General features: G+C 30.4%; 1 protein-coding gene across 2 annotated transcripts; it reads right to left on the minus strand.

Moving 5' to 3' along the window:
- Positions 1–8,982: 8,982 nt before the first annotated feature.
- LOC111296599 (uncharacterized) lies at positions 8,983–12,599 on the minus strand. Of its 2 annotated transcripts, XM_089740736.1 has the most exons (3): positions 12,060–12,599; positions 9,783–11,924; positions 8,983–9,651 (listed from the first exon to the last, which is right to left on the minus strand). In XM_089740736.1, the coding sequence occupies exons 1-3, from the start codon at positions 12,478–12,480 to the stop codon at positions 9,287–9,289; spliced, it is 2,928 nt and encodes a 975-aa protein (XP_089596862.1). In that variant the 5' UTR covers positions 12,481–12,599; the 3' UTR covers positions 8,983–9,286. The 2 variants fall into 2 exon arrangements, with proteins under 2 accessions (XP_089596862.1, XP_022746726.2); XM_022890991.2 differs by having other exon boundaries at positions 9,783–12,599.
- Positions 12,600–15,836: the final 3,237 nt, after the last annotated feature.

Raw genomic sequence — 15,836 nt, forward strand, 5'->3', positions numbered from 1 at the left:
TTGAGATGTGTGAATGTTATCGAAGCCAAAAAGTTACTAGAAGAAATTCATGAAGGTGTTTATGAAACTCATGCAAATGGTAACATGATGACTAAACAAATAATGAGAGCAGGATACTATTGGTTGACAATGGAAAAAGATTGCATTGATTATGCTAAAAAATGTCATAAATGTCAAATTTATGCAGACAAGATTCAAGTTCCTCCAACGTCCTTGCATGTTATGTCAACACCTTAGCCTTTTTCTATGTAGGGAATGGATATGATAGGGCCCATAACACCAAAAGCCTCAAATGGACATCGATTCATTTTAGTGGTAATTAATTACTTCACAAAATGGGTAGAGGCAGCTTCATATGCCAATGTGACAAGAATGGTGGTTTGCAAGTTCATCAAAAAAGAGATCATATGTTGATATGGCCTTTCAGAAAAGATCATTTTGGATTGCTCTTAATTTGAATAATAAAATGATGACTGAGGTCTATGCTCAGTTTAAAATCAAACACCATAAATTCGTACCTTATCGTCCAAAGATGAATGAGGCAGTTAAAACAGCCAATAAAAACATAAAAAAAATTATTGAAAAGATGATAGATGTATATAAAGATTGGCATGAAAAGCTACCATTCGCATTACATGCTTATCGAACTTCGATTCGCACATCTACGGGAGCTATACCATTTTCATTGGTATACGGAATGGGGGCAGTGTTGCCTATTGAAGTTGAAATTCCCTCCTTGCACACTCTTATGGAAGTTGAGTTAGAAGAAGCTGATGGGTTCGTGCTTGATATGAACAATTGAATCTCATTGAGGAAAAAAAGATTAGTTGCACTTTGCTATGGCCAACTATATCAAAGAAGAATGATGCGAGCTCATGACAAGAAAGTTTACCCACGATAATTTCCTGAGGGAGAATTAGTATTGAAAAAGATTCTTCCTAACCAACAGAATCTTTGAGAAAAATGGACTCCTAATTGGGACGGATCATATATGATGAAAAAAGCTTTTTCTGGTGAGACATTGATTTTGGCAAGAATGGATGGAGATGATTTGTCAAATCCAATCAATGCCAATACAGTAAAAAAATATTATTTAAAAAAAATAAAAAAAGTAAAATGAATTGAAAAGATATTTGAGTTGAAAACTTGAAAGGGTAGCTTAAATAAAAAAAAAAAGGGATAATGAATGGAGTGGCTCAATTTTCAATATGTGCCAGAAGATCTCATTGGTTTTGGGCTTGTTTGGTTTACTACATTTTTGAAAAAATCAAGGGCACCAATCAGGAGTCTTCAGAAAAGAATCCATGATGATCTAAATATTTGTTATATGATTAGTTGTTGTCCTTGTTTTATCCTTTTTTATAATGCATGAAACACTTCTCCCTTTTACCAAAATAAAATACCATTTTGTTTATCTTTTCTTTTGTCCCTTTCATTAAAAAAGGAGAAATATGCAATGTGTTATAATTGTTTGAAATTCAAAAGATGATGAAGAAATAATAATGACCATAAAAGACACACACATTGTTTTAAAGGAGATTTAAAATGATGAGCAAAATAACAGGGAACAAAGGTTAATGAGAAAAGTGGCCTATAGGTCATAAAGTGGTTGACATGGAATATGGGATATGAAGAGAAATCTTTTTCATCGGAACTTAATTAACTGCAGGAATACATAGGACTCAAGAGAAGAAAAAAGGAAACAAACCTTGAAAAAATTTGAGGATTAAAGGAAAATGACAAAAAAAAAAGAGTATGGTCTTTTCATTTGCATAATAAGTGCATTTGCATCATGATCATCATTTATTGCATGGCATTGCAAAAACATGAAAATGTCATTCATGCATTCATGTGACATGACAGATGTATGGGTCTAAGACAATCTAAGACCAACAAAAGAAAAAGTCAAAAGCAGGAAAGATATAAACCCTCTGTTTAGAGGAATCTTTCAAATACCATTGCCTCTTAGATTTTTGAATTTAAAGTTCGTTGCTTTTGATCAAATGAGCTTTTTAATTTCAAAAGTCTCTAGTCAGAAGACTCTATCAAAATTAGGCGTGATTTGTAAGACCAAATGGCATAATCTATAAGTCCTTTCAGATCTTTGAAATTTAAAGTTTGTTGCCTTTGGTTAAAGGAGCTTTTTGGATTTAAAGTTCGTTGCCTCTGGTCAGAGAAGCCTTTTAATATTTAAAGTTTGTTGCCTTTGGTTAAAGGTGCTTTTTGGATTTAAAGTTCATTACCTCTGGTCAGAGGAGTCTTTTAATAGTTAAAGTTTGTTGCCTTTGGTTAAAAGAGCTTTTTGGATTTAAAGTTCGTCGACTCTGGTTAGATAAGCTTTTTAATATTTAAAGTTTATTGCCTTAGGTTAAAGGAGATTTTTGGATTTAAAGTTCGCTGCCTCTGGTGAAATGAGTAAAGTTTGTTGTTGCCCTTAGTTAAATGAGCTTTTTGGATTTAAAGTTCGTTACTTCTGGTGAGAGGAACTTTTTTAAATTTAAAGTTATATAGCCTTTGTTTAGAGGAGCCTTTCAAATTTTCTCTAAAAAAAAAAAAACTTTATGTTCAATGTTTCATTTTTTGTATGTGTTTACCTAAACAAAATTTATGTCTTTTTATTTTTGCTTTATTCCTGAATCTCAGAAATAAGCAAAGAGGAGCAACTATAGGCACCAATTTTGTTCTTCCTTTTTTTTATTATTATATAGTTTTGTTTATTATTATTATTATTATTATATTATTATTATTAATCTTTAAAACAAAAAAAAGTCAAAAAAAGTCTTGATTTCAACTATGGTAGCTGAAATCAAGCTGCCAAAGTGATATAAATTTCTCCCTGACACTGCCTAACTTAGCAGCATAAAATTTGATGACTAAAAGTCACCAGATAGACATAAATTTTCCACAAAACAAGATCTCAGAAGATCTGGGGTCTTGACTCCCAAGAGCTCTATAAATAGAGCTCAGTTCTAAAAAAATAAAAAGACACAGAGAATAAAAAAAAGGGAAACACACAATAAAAAAAAAAGCAAACACAAAAAAAAAAATTTTTTCCCAAGAATGAAATTTTGATCTAGGGAGTTTGAGATTTTTTTTTTGAAAAATCTGGGCTTGAAAAAGTGTTTAGAAAGAAAAAAGAATTATTGGGAAAATTTTTGGGAATTTTTGAAAATTTTTTTAGGTCGCTGGAATCTGGAAAAGTTTGAATTTTTCGGCGATTGTTGAATTTTTTAGCACCGAAATCTAGAAAATTTTAAATTTTTCGACGACTGTTGAATTTTTTTACCACTGATGCACGACAGCGACTAGCCAAAATCTGGGTTATCACGAAGGCCGACGAGAGGTTATAGGATTTTAAAGAGAGAGGCTCTGGGGTAGAGAGAGAGGGGGGAAAGAAAAAATTAAAAAAAACTAAAACTGGCCTTTTATAGGCCATCCAAAATGACGTCGTTTTGGGCATCCAGACCAAACCCGACTCGCACAGGATCCGTGCACCGACCCGACTCGTTTCGCAGGTTCTTTTTTTCTTTTTATTTTTTGTTTGGATTTTGATTTTGATTTTTTTATGTTGATTTTTATGTTTTTTTATGTTATTGTTTTATGATATTGTTGTTATTATTATTATTATTTTATATTATTACTAATAATAATTTTTTTTAGAAACAAATAAATAAATAGAATAAAAATAAAACTGAAAAAAATAAAGACCTAAAAAAATATAAAAAAAAATTTTAATATTAACTTTTTTTTAATGAAAATAAAACTTTATTACAAGCAAAAATATTATTTAAATTTCACCAAAGTGTTGGGATAATTTAAAAAATAATTTTTGCTAAAAAAAAATAAATTATAAAAAATGATAAATAAAATAAAAATAAATTATTTAAATGAATCTTTTAAATGTAATTTTTAAAAAAAGCTAAAAGAGTTTAGTTTCTTTAATTATTACAAGTAAAAATATTTTTTTTGGATTTTATCATAGAGTTGGGATAATCCAAAATTATTTAGATAATGTAAAACAATAATAAAAATGAAAATAAAAAATAATAATAATTGATATTTTGAATTTAAATAAAAAGGAAATAGAAAATTGAAAGAGTTCGACTTTCTTTAATACGAGCAAGATATAAATATTTAGATTTCTTCGGTGAGTTGGAATAATGTAATTTTTTTATAATAAAAATAATTAATAAATAACAAAAAGTTTTTTTAAATAATCATAATAAAAATTAATTAATAAATTCCTTTAATTATAAAAAAATGATTTTATTTAGGATCTTGTCAAAATATTGAGATGATTCTAAAACTTATTCAAAACTTTTAGGATTTCACCGAAGAGTCGGGATAATCTTAAAACTTGTTTAATAAATTTTAGAAACTCCCCAAAAAGTCTGGATGTTCCAAAATCTCTTTCGAAACAAATAAATAAAATATCTTATGACGAAGTTTTGAGAATTTTGTAAATGGTCAATTTTCTCAAAATATTTTATAAATAGTGATTTTTTATAAATTCCACCAAAGCATTGAAAAATTTATAGGATACAAAAAAACAATAATAATGTTGATTTCATAATAGAAGTATTTTTTTAAAAATAAATTTCAGGAAATTAAATTTAAATAAAAAAGATCTTATTATCAAAATTAAATGATTGCACATGTTTAATTGGTACCATTTTTCGAATGGGAGACGTGAAGGTGCTAATATCTTCCTTGCTCGTAACCGTACTCCTGAACCTAACCTTGATTTTATAGACCTAAATTTCTTTTAGTAATTCTTAATTAATTTTAAGATTTTTACTAAAAGATAATATTTTGGGTAGCCAATAAAACCCTAAAAAAGATTGGTGGTGCTCCGAAAATTTTCACTAAGTCTAGCGATCGAGTCCCCTCGGATGAAAAATCATTATGACACACATGTCTCAATTAAATGTTATACAAATAGATTAGTACACTTCAAAAAAACATAAGTAATCACATAATAAATAAAGACCATTAAAATAAGGCTTAAAATAATATATAACTAGTAACTAGCTTGATTCTTTAATGTTCCTAGTATAATTGTCAAACTGTCATAGTATTTAAGTTCGAAAACTTAACAATTAGACACAAAAAAATATGAAGTTGTCACCTTTTACATATATGTATATATATATTTAGGTGTGATTGAGCATCTATGTAAATTTATCATTTATAAAATTATCTTAAATTTAACTAAAGGTTCTTAAAAAAAATATGTTTTGATCTACATCTTCAGAAGTAGGTTCATGAGTCGGTTATGTGCAAAAAAAGTTTTAACACTCTCACAATGCCCAAATTTGTTATTAAATTAGTCTTATGTTATTTTGTCTAAACTTTAATTAAAATAGTTTTTCAAGTTTTTGAAAAATCTTTAAGCTTTCACAAAAAAAAAAAGTTTCTCACTTTAGAAGTATTAAAAAAACATTTATTTCCTTAAAGAGACTGTCTTCAAATTTATTCAATAATTTATGAAAAAAACCCAATTTATTTACATCCCATTTTACTTATTTAAAAATATTATATACAAATTAATTTCAAAATAAATATACAAAACAATCACAACATAAAAAATTTTATCAAAATTTTCTTTTTCTTTTTCTTTTTTTCTCATTATTAAATCAAAATTAAAACTGAAGAAACAAAATTAAGAAAATAAAAGAAAATAAAAAATAAAATAGCAAAAAATAATAAAAAGGAAAAAAAAAAAAAAAAAAGACCTGCAGTACGAGTTGGGTCAAGTTTAGAGTAGCGGGCAAATCTTTTCTAAGTTGAGGCGTGAGTTAGCAGCTTTTGATCACCAAAATGAAGCAATATCGGAGTAAGTATTTAAGCAAAAGAATTCTCGTTTTCTTCACTTTTCTTTTTCTCTTTTTTTTTTCCTTTTTTTTTTGCCTTTTCTCTAAAACTTCAATTGGGATATTCAAACATATATACATTTGCAACTATGATGCTTGGAAAAAAATTACCTTAGTACGAATAGAAGTTTAAACACATGCGAAATCTAAAGAAATTTTTTGTTTTAGTTTCTAAAGCGATTATATTATTCAACCAAATTATAAGGTCAGATAATTATTTTTCTAAGTTTGTGCATGGTTCACAGCTCGCACGAGCACTCTAGAAGCCAAGGCACTTGTCTCGGCCTAAGACCCAAGTCTGTGACTTATGCACACATACTTTTACATTTATAAAATTATAAACATTCAAAAATGAAAGATAAATTTAATACATCACTTGATAAATTCGATCATATCTTAATCTTCACCGTTTGGTGCTGCCTATTTATCTTTTATCCCTTTTCATGGAACAACTTGTTTCCGTGCATGCAATCTTGCCTTAATTGCATGCAGCTCTGTGATAGCATCTTCAATCTTCATTCCTCTCAACAGGAACTTCTATAGAGCACGCAACACCGACTTGAGTGAAGGAAACCAAACACTCCCATATTTCATCACTATCTATGTTTTCTCATTAATTTGTTGAAGCAATCGAACATCTAGAATCTCCTCCAATTGTTCTGGCAATGCCATCTTACAGAAATTATGAAGACTTAAGCCATCATGAAACAAGTCATATGTTGGTCTCTTTCCAGTGATCATCTCCAAGAGGAGAATTCCATAGCTGTAAATATCGCCTTCGGGGGAGCTCGGACCACCCATACCATATTCTGCAACGATTTGTTACGAATAATTATAACTTGGAACTATTTTTAGTTGTAGAATGTTTTAAGAAATTAGAAGCCAAATGATTTAAAATAATGTACATATTAAACGCATACAAAAGTAAGTGGGATTGATCAAAATCACACGTGACAAAAATCATTGTTTTGGAGGAAAACAAAAATCAAGTTCCATTAAACCTTGTATTGGAATAATGTTGTTGACACTAGCTAGGCTCCAAATTCAACTTTATTTTTTTTTTCAACACATGAGATTTTGACATCCATAATATTAATTTCTAACTATCTATTTGTCTATCCACATTTTACATTAATCTTAATATTTGTCAATGTAAAATTCAAGAAATCTTAATTTTTTTTTTTTTTGTTTTAATGGATACATTTATATTTAAAGAGTCAGATTCGAGTTAAATGTGAATCAAAATAAAATTTCAATATCTACAATTCAAAATCCTTCTAACCCTTTAAATTGAGAATTGATGTTTCTGATTTTATTTTAATGGTTCATAATATTCTCTATGAACAATTTACTAAAGTCTATGGCTATGCTATTTCGATTGATAACAAACGCCAAAGAATTGGATTCTTTTAAGTTTTGATCTCGTAGTCCAAAACTAAACATTTAACTCAATTTATAATTAGTACATATATCTAATTCTGCTATAGCTTAAAGAGTAGAATTCGTATTCTCTCCTTCTCAAAATAAAAAAATATATAATTAAATTTGATAATTTAAAACATAATATTGTGATATAATGTAAAAAGATATATAAAAATGATACGGTTTAAAATTTAAAAAAAAAATTTATGAGTTTAACAAAAATAAAAATATATATTTTATATTTTTATATTAATACTAATTATAATATATAATTATAATATAAAATATAATATAAAAATATAAATTATAAATATTTTATAAGATAAAAAAGTTTAATTTTAACCTCACAGTCAAGTACCAATCACTTGCTATTTTCTATATTCATCCCAACCTACCCCCCACCCCAAAAATTGAAAGAAAAACAAAAAGCCACACTGAAACAGCTGTGGTGTTGTATGCACGTGTGGGTGGGAGTGTAAATGACATTGTTGGGCATTAACTGAGACAGGGGATGGGGAGGAGGAGTCAATCAGTCCAGCTGCTAAGAGACTGAGCGAAGAGCGTGGTTCAAGGTGAAGGGGACCGCAAAAACAAGCCGTAAGAAACAGTAAAACACAACCTCCCTTGGCTTCTTCTGTTCTTCATCTTCTCTCTTTTGTTGGATTTGCCTCCTTTTTTGTCACAAGCCCCTAATCCCAACTCCTTAACTTGAATCCCTTGGTCACTGTCACATTTATCCCCCTATTAATTCTACCATGTCATTTTCCTTGTGTCCTTTTGACAATTTGTTGGCACCAGGACAATAATATTCCAATTGCACTATAAATTTTTTTTGTTCCTTAGAAAATTTTAACCCCTTAAAAATTAGTCTCTAGCCAAAAGAAGAAAATGTCAAAACTATCTGAATTAGGCAATGCCAATTGCCAAGCAAGAAACTGTGATAAGATATTCTTTGAAGTATTTTCTGTCCGCCAGACCTTTTGAAAACAATGGGTTTTGGCCCATCCTCTTTCCATACAAAATTTTAGGTCCATAATTGTTCCCAGGAAATTTTATTTAGGGTTGCATGGGACTTGGGGTGAGCCTAGTGTGGCCAACAGGTTGGACAAAGACCCATTTCTATAGTTATTAAAAAAAGAAAAAAAAAACAATTTAACACATCAACACATTTTTCTTTTTTTTTTTAATAGCGTAATTTGAATTATAATTATTGAAATTAAAAATTTAATATTTTATTAATTTATTTGGATAAAGAAGAATTTATGTACTTTTAAGTCTTGTCTAATTTTTTTAATTATAATAATTACATATAATTATATGCATATGTTGAGTATTATTTCAATAAATTATAATTTCTATTGATATATGTAATCTCATAAAAAATAATTAACAATAGTAATTAAATCAATCAATTCTAGTATATGTTTTGGAATTGACACTCTTATAGGGAGAGATTTTTTTGCCTCATATATTGTAGTTGGCCAAGTTTCTCATCCATGCCGGAAACAACCAAGGTTGGCCAAATCAATCATTATTAGACGATCTAGACCGCCAGCTAGGGTGAAACTGGGCGAAGTGGCCACGTCTAGATGGTACACAAGCGAGTGTTCCTTCAAAACATTTCCTACTCCCCTAGTTTTCGTTTCCTTACAACTATTGTAAGTACATTACCAATTACGAACAGAGGTTGAAACACATCGGAAGTCTCAAGAAATTTCTTGTTTTAGTTTCTAAAGCGATTACATTATCTAACCAAGTTATAAGGTCCGACTATTTTTTGAAATTTGTACATGTATCACAGCTCACGTGGATACACTAAAAGCTAAAGCACGTGTCTTAGCTTAAGACCCAAGCCTGTGACATATGCACACATGCTTTAAAATTTATAAAATTACACATTACAAATGATAAATTTAATCCATCACTGGATAGAATTCGATCATATCTTAATCTTCATCGTCCGGTGCTGCCTATATATCTTTTATCCCTTTTTATGGAACAACTTGTTTCTGTGCATGGAATCTTGCCTTAATTGCATGTAGCTCTGTGATAGCATCTTCAATCTTCATTCTCTCAACGGGAACATCTGTAGAGCACGCAACACCGACTTGAGTGAAAGAAACCAAACACTCCCATATTTCGCCATTTATGTTCGTCTCATTAATTTGTTGAAGCAATCGAACATCTAGAATCTCCTCCAATTGTTCTGGCAATGCCATCTTACAGAAATTATGAAGGCTTAAGCCATCATGAAACAAGTCATATGTTGGTCTCTTTCCAGTGATCATCTCCAAGAGGAGAATTCCATAGCTGTAAATATCGCCTTGAGGAGAGGTAGGACAACCCATGCCATATTCTGCAACGATATGTTACAGCATGTTGTAAGAAATTAAAAGCCAAATGATTTAAAATAAAGTACATATCAAAAGCATTGACAAAATTAAATGTATTTGGTTAAAAAAAAAGATAACAAGATTTGAAATTTACCTGGGGCGAGATAACCAACTGTTCCTTTGATGGCTGAGGAAGTTGCTTGCTCGCTACCCCCATTATTACTTGCAGCACTAGAAAGGAGCTTAGCCATCCCAAAATCACTGACATGTGCAGCCATGTCATCATCTAGAAGAACATTGGTTGGCTTTAGATCGCGATGAACAATGAGCATTCCACAATGGTGGTGAAGGTAATCCAACGCATTGGCCACATCTATAGCTATGTCCAACATTTGACCAAAGCTCAAATGGCGTGACTGATCATATTGCTGATGATGCAGCCAGCTATCTAAACTTCCATTAGGCATGAATTCTAAAACCAGAGCTTTGAAATCAATGCCTTGGAAGTCAATGCTTGAGCAAGAAGTTACCAACTTGACAAGATTCCGATGTCGAATTTTTCTTAGAGCCTCACATTCAACCATGAAACTCTTTACAGCCCCAAGGTTTTGAAGGTTCAATACTTTCACTGCAACGGGTTTTTTGTGTTGGTGAAGAATTCCTTTATATACAGAGCCAAAACTGCCACTACCAATGCAGTTGGAGGATGTGAACCCATTAGTGGCTTGAAGAAGTTCCTTGTATGATACTCGCAAGTAGCCAACAGGAAGCAAAGGCACAGGGATATTTTGCCTTCCAAAGTTTTTTCTCCAACAAAGGAAAACAAGAAGCACAATCAGAATTGAGGCAAGTGGAATTCCAAGGACCAAAATAAAAATGACTTTGGTTGACAAAACTTTTCCCTTTTTCTTTGCTTCCAGATTGATGCATTTTGGGAGTTTTATTTCAGGAATTCCCCCACAAAGCTCTTTGTTTCCAACAATGGAAAATTCACTAGTATTATTGAAAACTCCTTTTTGTGGAACTTCGCCCTCTAATTGGTTGAAAGAAAGGTTTAAACTCACCAAAAATGGAAGGTTTTGAAGATCAACTGGTATTGTGCCAAACAAATTGTTACCAGAGAGATCCAAGTTTTCAAGACCTCTTAGAAAGCCAAAAGATAGAGGAATGCTACCTTGAAAGTCGTTTCGCTGCATGTGCAAGATTCTTAATGCAGAAATCTCACCAAGTCTTTCAGGAATTTCACCTGTGAAATTGTTGTTATCAACTCGTAATTCTACAAGATTCTTCGAGTTACCAATATCTGCTGGAAAGACACCAGTGAAAGAGTTGTGAGACATATTCAGAGTAATCAAACTTTCAAAACCAGCAATCAACTGATCTGGTATGCTACCACCAAGCTTATTTTGGGAAAGATCCATGATCTGCATACGCTTGCATTTCCTGAGTGTCAATGGAATACATCCCTCAAAATTGTTGTCATTTAAATAAAGATAAGACAATTGAGAGAGATTACCAATGCTGGATGGGATTTCACCAGAAAAGCGATTCACAGAGAGGTCAAATCGTCCAAGATTTTGCAGCTTTCCAATGGAAGTAGGAATGTTGCCTGCAAACAAATTTATCCCTATATGAAACTGTGTGAGATTGACAAGATTGCCAATGCCTTCAGGAATAGTTCCGGAAATCCGATTCCCTCCCATATAAAGAAGATCAAGCTTGGTTGATAAATTAGCTACAGAATCTGGTAACACCCCACCTAATCTATTCTCATGGATGGCTAAAAGTGTCAACTGACTGCAGTTGATTAAAGAAGAAAGAAAATCCAGGTCTCCTGCATTTCCAATTCCAAGGTGGTTATAGTCTATGGTAAAAAGTTCAAGATTCTGAAGGTTTCCCATATTGTCAGGAACTGATCCACTGAAACCATTTGTTTGGATGTCAAACTGTTGCAGGCCAGAGATATTAATTACTGATCTTGGAATTGTTCCAGTGAATTGGTTGTCTCCAATATACAGTATTTCAAGCTTTGGAAAAGCAAAACCTATTTCAGGTGCAAGGCCCCCAGATAATTTATTTGCACCCATGTCAATATATGTCATAGAGGAAAGATTGTAAATTGAAGAAGGAATAGTACCGGATAGGTTATTTTGACCAATGACAAGTATTTTCAAGTTTGATATTCTCCCTAAAGCATTGGGTATAGCTCCCTCCAAATGATTTCCTGCAAGTTGCAGATAATCCAATGAAGAAAGGTTTCCCAAGGAAGGTGGAATACCCCCAATCAAATTATTGTCTGCAAGAGAGAGTCTGGTGAGATTCTTCATATTATCATCGCCAAAGCTGAATGGAATTTTTCCTGAAAGGCTATTGTGATTTAAATTAATCAATTGGAGGTTTGAGCAATTGGTGAGCTCCATGGGGATGTTACCTTGGAGATTATTGTAACTTAGATTTAGAAAACGAAGCCGCCTCAGCTGCCCAAATTCCCTAGGGATAAGTCCTTGCAGCCTGTTATCAGATAAGTTGGCCTCTCGAAGGAAACTTAAATTTCCGATTGATGGAGATATGGAGCCACCTAATTTCATGCTATTCAGTTTCAAACTGATTACCCTCTGCTGCTGCCGACCACATCCAACACCTTGCCACTCACAGAAGTGGAGAGAAGCGTTCCATGAAATTAGAGCTCCAGGAGAACCATCAACAAGATGATTCTTCAAAGCAAGTAAAGCTAGTCTGTCGGTTTCGTTCCCCAAGGCCAAGGCAAGTTTGAAGGACATCGATAAGAAGGTGATCAGTACAACAATGCAAAGCAGGAATTGAATTTTGGTTTTCAAAAGAGATTTCTCCATTACTAGCTGGAATTACTTAAAAAGAAAAAAAGGTTTAGAACAAGTCGTTTTGATTAAAAAACTAGAATAAAAGGGGTAGGAGGACAACTGATTTATAAGTCAGCAAGTATTCCGTATAAATTTATTTGTGTTATTCAAGTCATAAAAATGATTTCAAAATCTGACCAAATCAAAGAGAAAAAAGAAAAGAAAATTTAACTATCAAATATTAAATGACAGCAGAAGAAAATGGATCAATCCCATTCAAGTGACCTGAAGCCAGCCAGAAAAGAGTTTCATCTAAGAGCAAAGTCAATCTACATTAAATATAGATAGTAAATAGGAAACCAATTAGTCTTCCTATTTGTCATGTCGGCTACGGAACCGATTGATCAGACAGATTTAGTTTGAAGATGCTAAATTATTCGGCATACGACAAATACCATCCTAATTAGTCCTCCAATAGAGAGATTCACCAGCTATTAATGTTGAATAAAACTGATTGAGCTAGGTTTTCGTTAAAATGATCGGTCATCGCTTGAAAAATGCAATTAATATGAAGCTATGTCATGCATCATAACAAAAAAATCTCAACAGATATTTTTTTTGAGATTTTTTTTTCCCTATTGTGGAGGCATCTTTTCCACATCGTGTTCTAGCGAAGATCGAGAAGGCTTGGCTCGATCATTTTTAGTCAACAATTACCGGTGAATCTCCATCGGAGGACTAACTCTGATAGGATTTGTCCTGTGGTCAATAATTAGACATGGTGGTGGAGTTCACAGTGGAATTAATTTGGCATGCTGAATAATTAACCATGGCTTAACCTACACTATAGCTACTTTAATCCAATTTCAAAGCACTTGAACACTTTTTATAGAAAGGAGATTTGTAGGTCTAAGGTTTAATTTTTAATTTTGTTAAATATCATCTTTTAAGAGTGGTTAACCTTTGGGTTCAAACACCTCTTTTTATATTAAGAACTTTCCTCATTTCTATTTTGAAAACTCATAGAATTATATCGATCTCACTCCTTTATTATTGAAAAGGTCCAATACTATGTTAGGAATAATGATTTAAATCTTATAAAAGATTTGGATAGAAGTTGTAATAACAAATTTTCAATTGCTAAATACAAAAGTAGAAGTCATTATCAATTTTTTTTCATGTGATTGGCTATTTAAAAAACTTAGCTTTTAATAAACCTTAAAATTAATTAAGATTTACTCAAAAGAAATTTTTGATATATGAAACCAAAATCAGATTTGGAAGTACGATTATACTTAGGAAATGTTATAGCACCTCTACAATCTCCATCCGAAAATGGTACCAATAATCTTATATGATCTTAAAATAGTCTCATTTGAATGGTCTTTCATTTAAGATTTTACTAATTTTTCTTTCTTTTTTGTTTTATGATTTAAATTTTGAAAAATTTTTAATTTATTGCTAACACTTTTAGTATAATTTAAAAAATTTTCTTACCTCAAAAATATACAAAAAATCACTTATTTTCTTAAAGAGGTGCTAAGGAAATCTGAATAGTAATTTTTATGAAATCTGTAGGTAAAAAAATCTCTCCTAATATTACCGATGTAGGTAAAGAAATAATAATTCCTAATAAAATGAAGAACATTTTGTGAAGAAAATGAAATTAAAAGAAAATCAAAGTTGTGATAAATAAAAGGAGTTAAGAAAATTAATTTCAAATGTCAAAATTAAAACCCTTTTGTTAAGGTTAAAAGATAACACATGACTAATTGGTACTTTTTTTTTTAAAACAAGTGCTATGAGAATACTAATCCTTATCCTTGCGTAACCATACTCCCGAACCCAAATTATTTTTGCTAACTCCAAAATTATCTTCTTAATAAGTTTTAACAAATTTTAATATTTTATTAAAATGATAAATTTTATTAGATGACCAATCGTACTAAACCAAAAAAGATTGGTGACGACTCATTGTATATATATTTTTAATTCATTTAGCGATCTCCAAAACCGTTATGACACACTTTCAAAATTTTATTATTATATTTTTAATATTTATTATACTTATTTTATTGGAAAGATTTTCAGAAATTCTATCAATATTTTTGGTAAAATTTTGAAAAATTTCTCACCTATGAATTATCTTTAAAATCACCTATTGTGATTTTATTTTAATTCCATTATTGGTAATCTCATAATCATTTTTTTTTCTTTTGATTTTTATTTTTTAGAAAAAGTTTAATTTTTTTACTATTTATTATTCAAAGTAAATAGAAATATATATTTTTGGAAAGTTCTAAAATATTTCAACACTTCTAGAATATTTTAGAAAATTCTTCACTTAAAAATTTTCAATAAAATCATGACTTGTGATTTTATTTAAATTTCATCATTGGAAAGAATTTCACTAACTAAAAAGAATATTTGCGTATTTTATAAAATCATTTATTAGGAAAGTTTTCAAAATATCCCCAATACTTTTGGTAAATTATTTTTTTTTAGAAACTTTCTTGTTTAGAAATTATCGATAAAATCACTTCTTGTGACTTTATTTTCATTTCATCATTTTATTCATTTTATTATTATTTATTTATTTAATCATAATGGCAAATTTATTTTTATTTCTATTTATTTAAAAGACACCACTTATTACTTCTAATTTCTTTTCATTTAAAATTGTATAACAAACGTTTATCTCTTTATTTGTTAATTATAAAAAAATAATAAATTAAATAAAATAATTAAATAAATATGTGATAAAATGAAGTAACTTAAACCTAAAAAAATTAGAAAATAAAAAGAAAATGAAAAAGAAAACTTATAAAACGGGTCGAGTCCAAGTGTGTGTCAGAGAAAAAAAATGACAATGTTTTTGTCTACTTATATATAGAGCTTAAATAAGAAATTTTTTCTTTCTTCTCTTTCTTTTCCTAGACTCTCTCTCTAAAACCTAGCACATTTGTTGGAAAAGAATCCCAAAACCTAGTTTTCAACTAGTTTTCACCATGCTGCTATCGAAAACTTCAAATGATATCGAAAGATTCAAATCTTTCCTAGATTCAAGTCGATTTTTTGGATTCTAGTTATTGAAAAATTTAACTAGTCATCGATAAATTCAAACTTCCCAAATTTTGACAACCCTAAAAATAAGAAAAAAGAAAAAAATCCTAAAAATCTCAAAATAATCTTCTTAGCCTCCTTAAAACCTTTTTAGAGTTATATTTCCCAAAAAAAAAAAAATCTAAATGACCTAAATCTTCTTTCAAACATGCGATGAGAATTTCTAAAATACCCTTCACCTTCCCAAACACAAATCACTTCTAATATGTCCTTTTCCCTACTCCAGTTTGACTTTACTGAATTTTCAGCTGTTAAAAACCTTCAAT

The sequence above is a fragment of the Durio zibethinus genome, chromosome 12, assembly GCF_047325235.1.
Source record: "Durio zibethinus cultivar Kanyao isolate XHJ-2024 chromosome 12, ASM4732523v1, whole genome shotgun sequence".
NCBI lineage: Eukaryota > Viridiplantae > Streptophyta > Magnoliopsida > Malvales > Malvaceae > Durio > Durio zibethinus.

Excerpts from the sequence above, each read along its gene's own strand:
- LOC111296599 (XM_022890991.2), bottom strand. The coding sequence starts at position 12,480 with ATGGAGAAATCTCTTTTGAAAACCAAAATTCAATTCCTGCTTTGCATT. Across the intron at positions 9,652-9,782 it reads AGTTGGTTATCTCGCCCCAG|AATATGGCATGGGTTGTCCT; the intron begins GTAAATTTCAAA and ends ATATCGTTGCAG.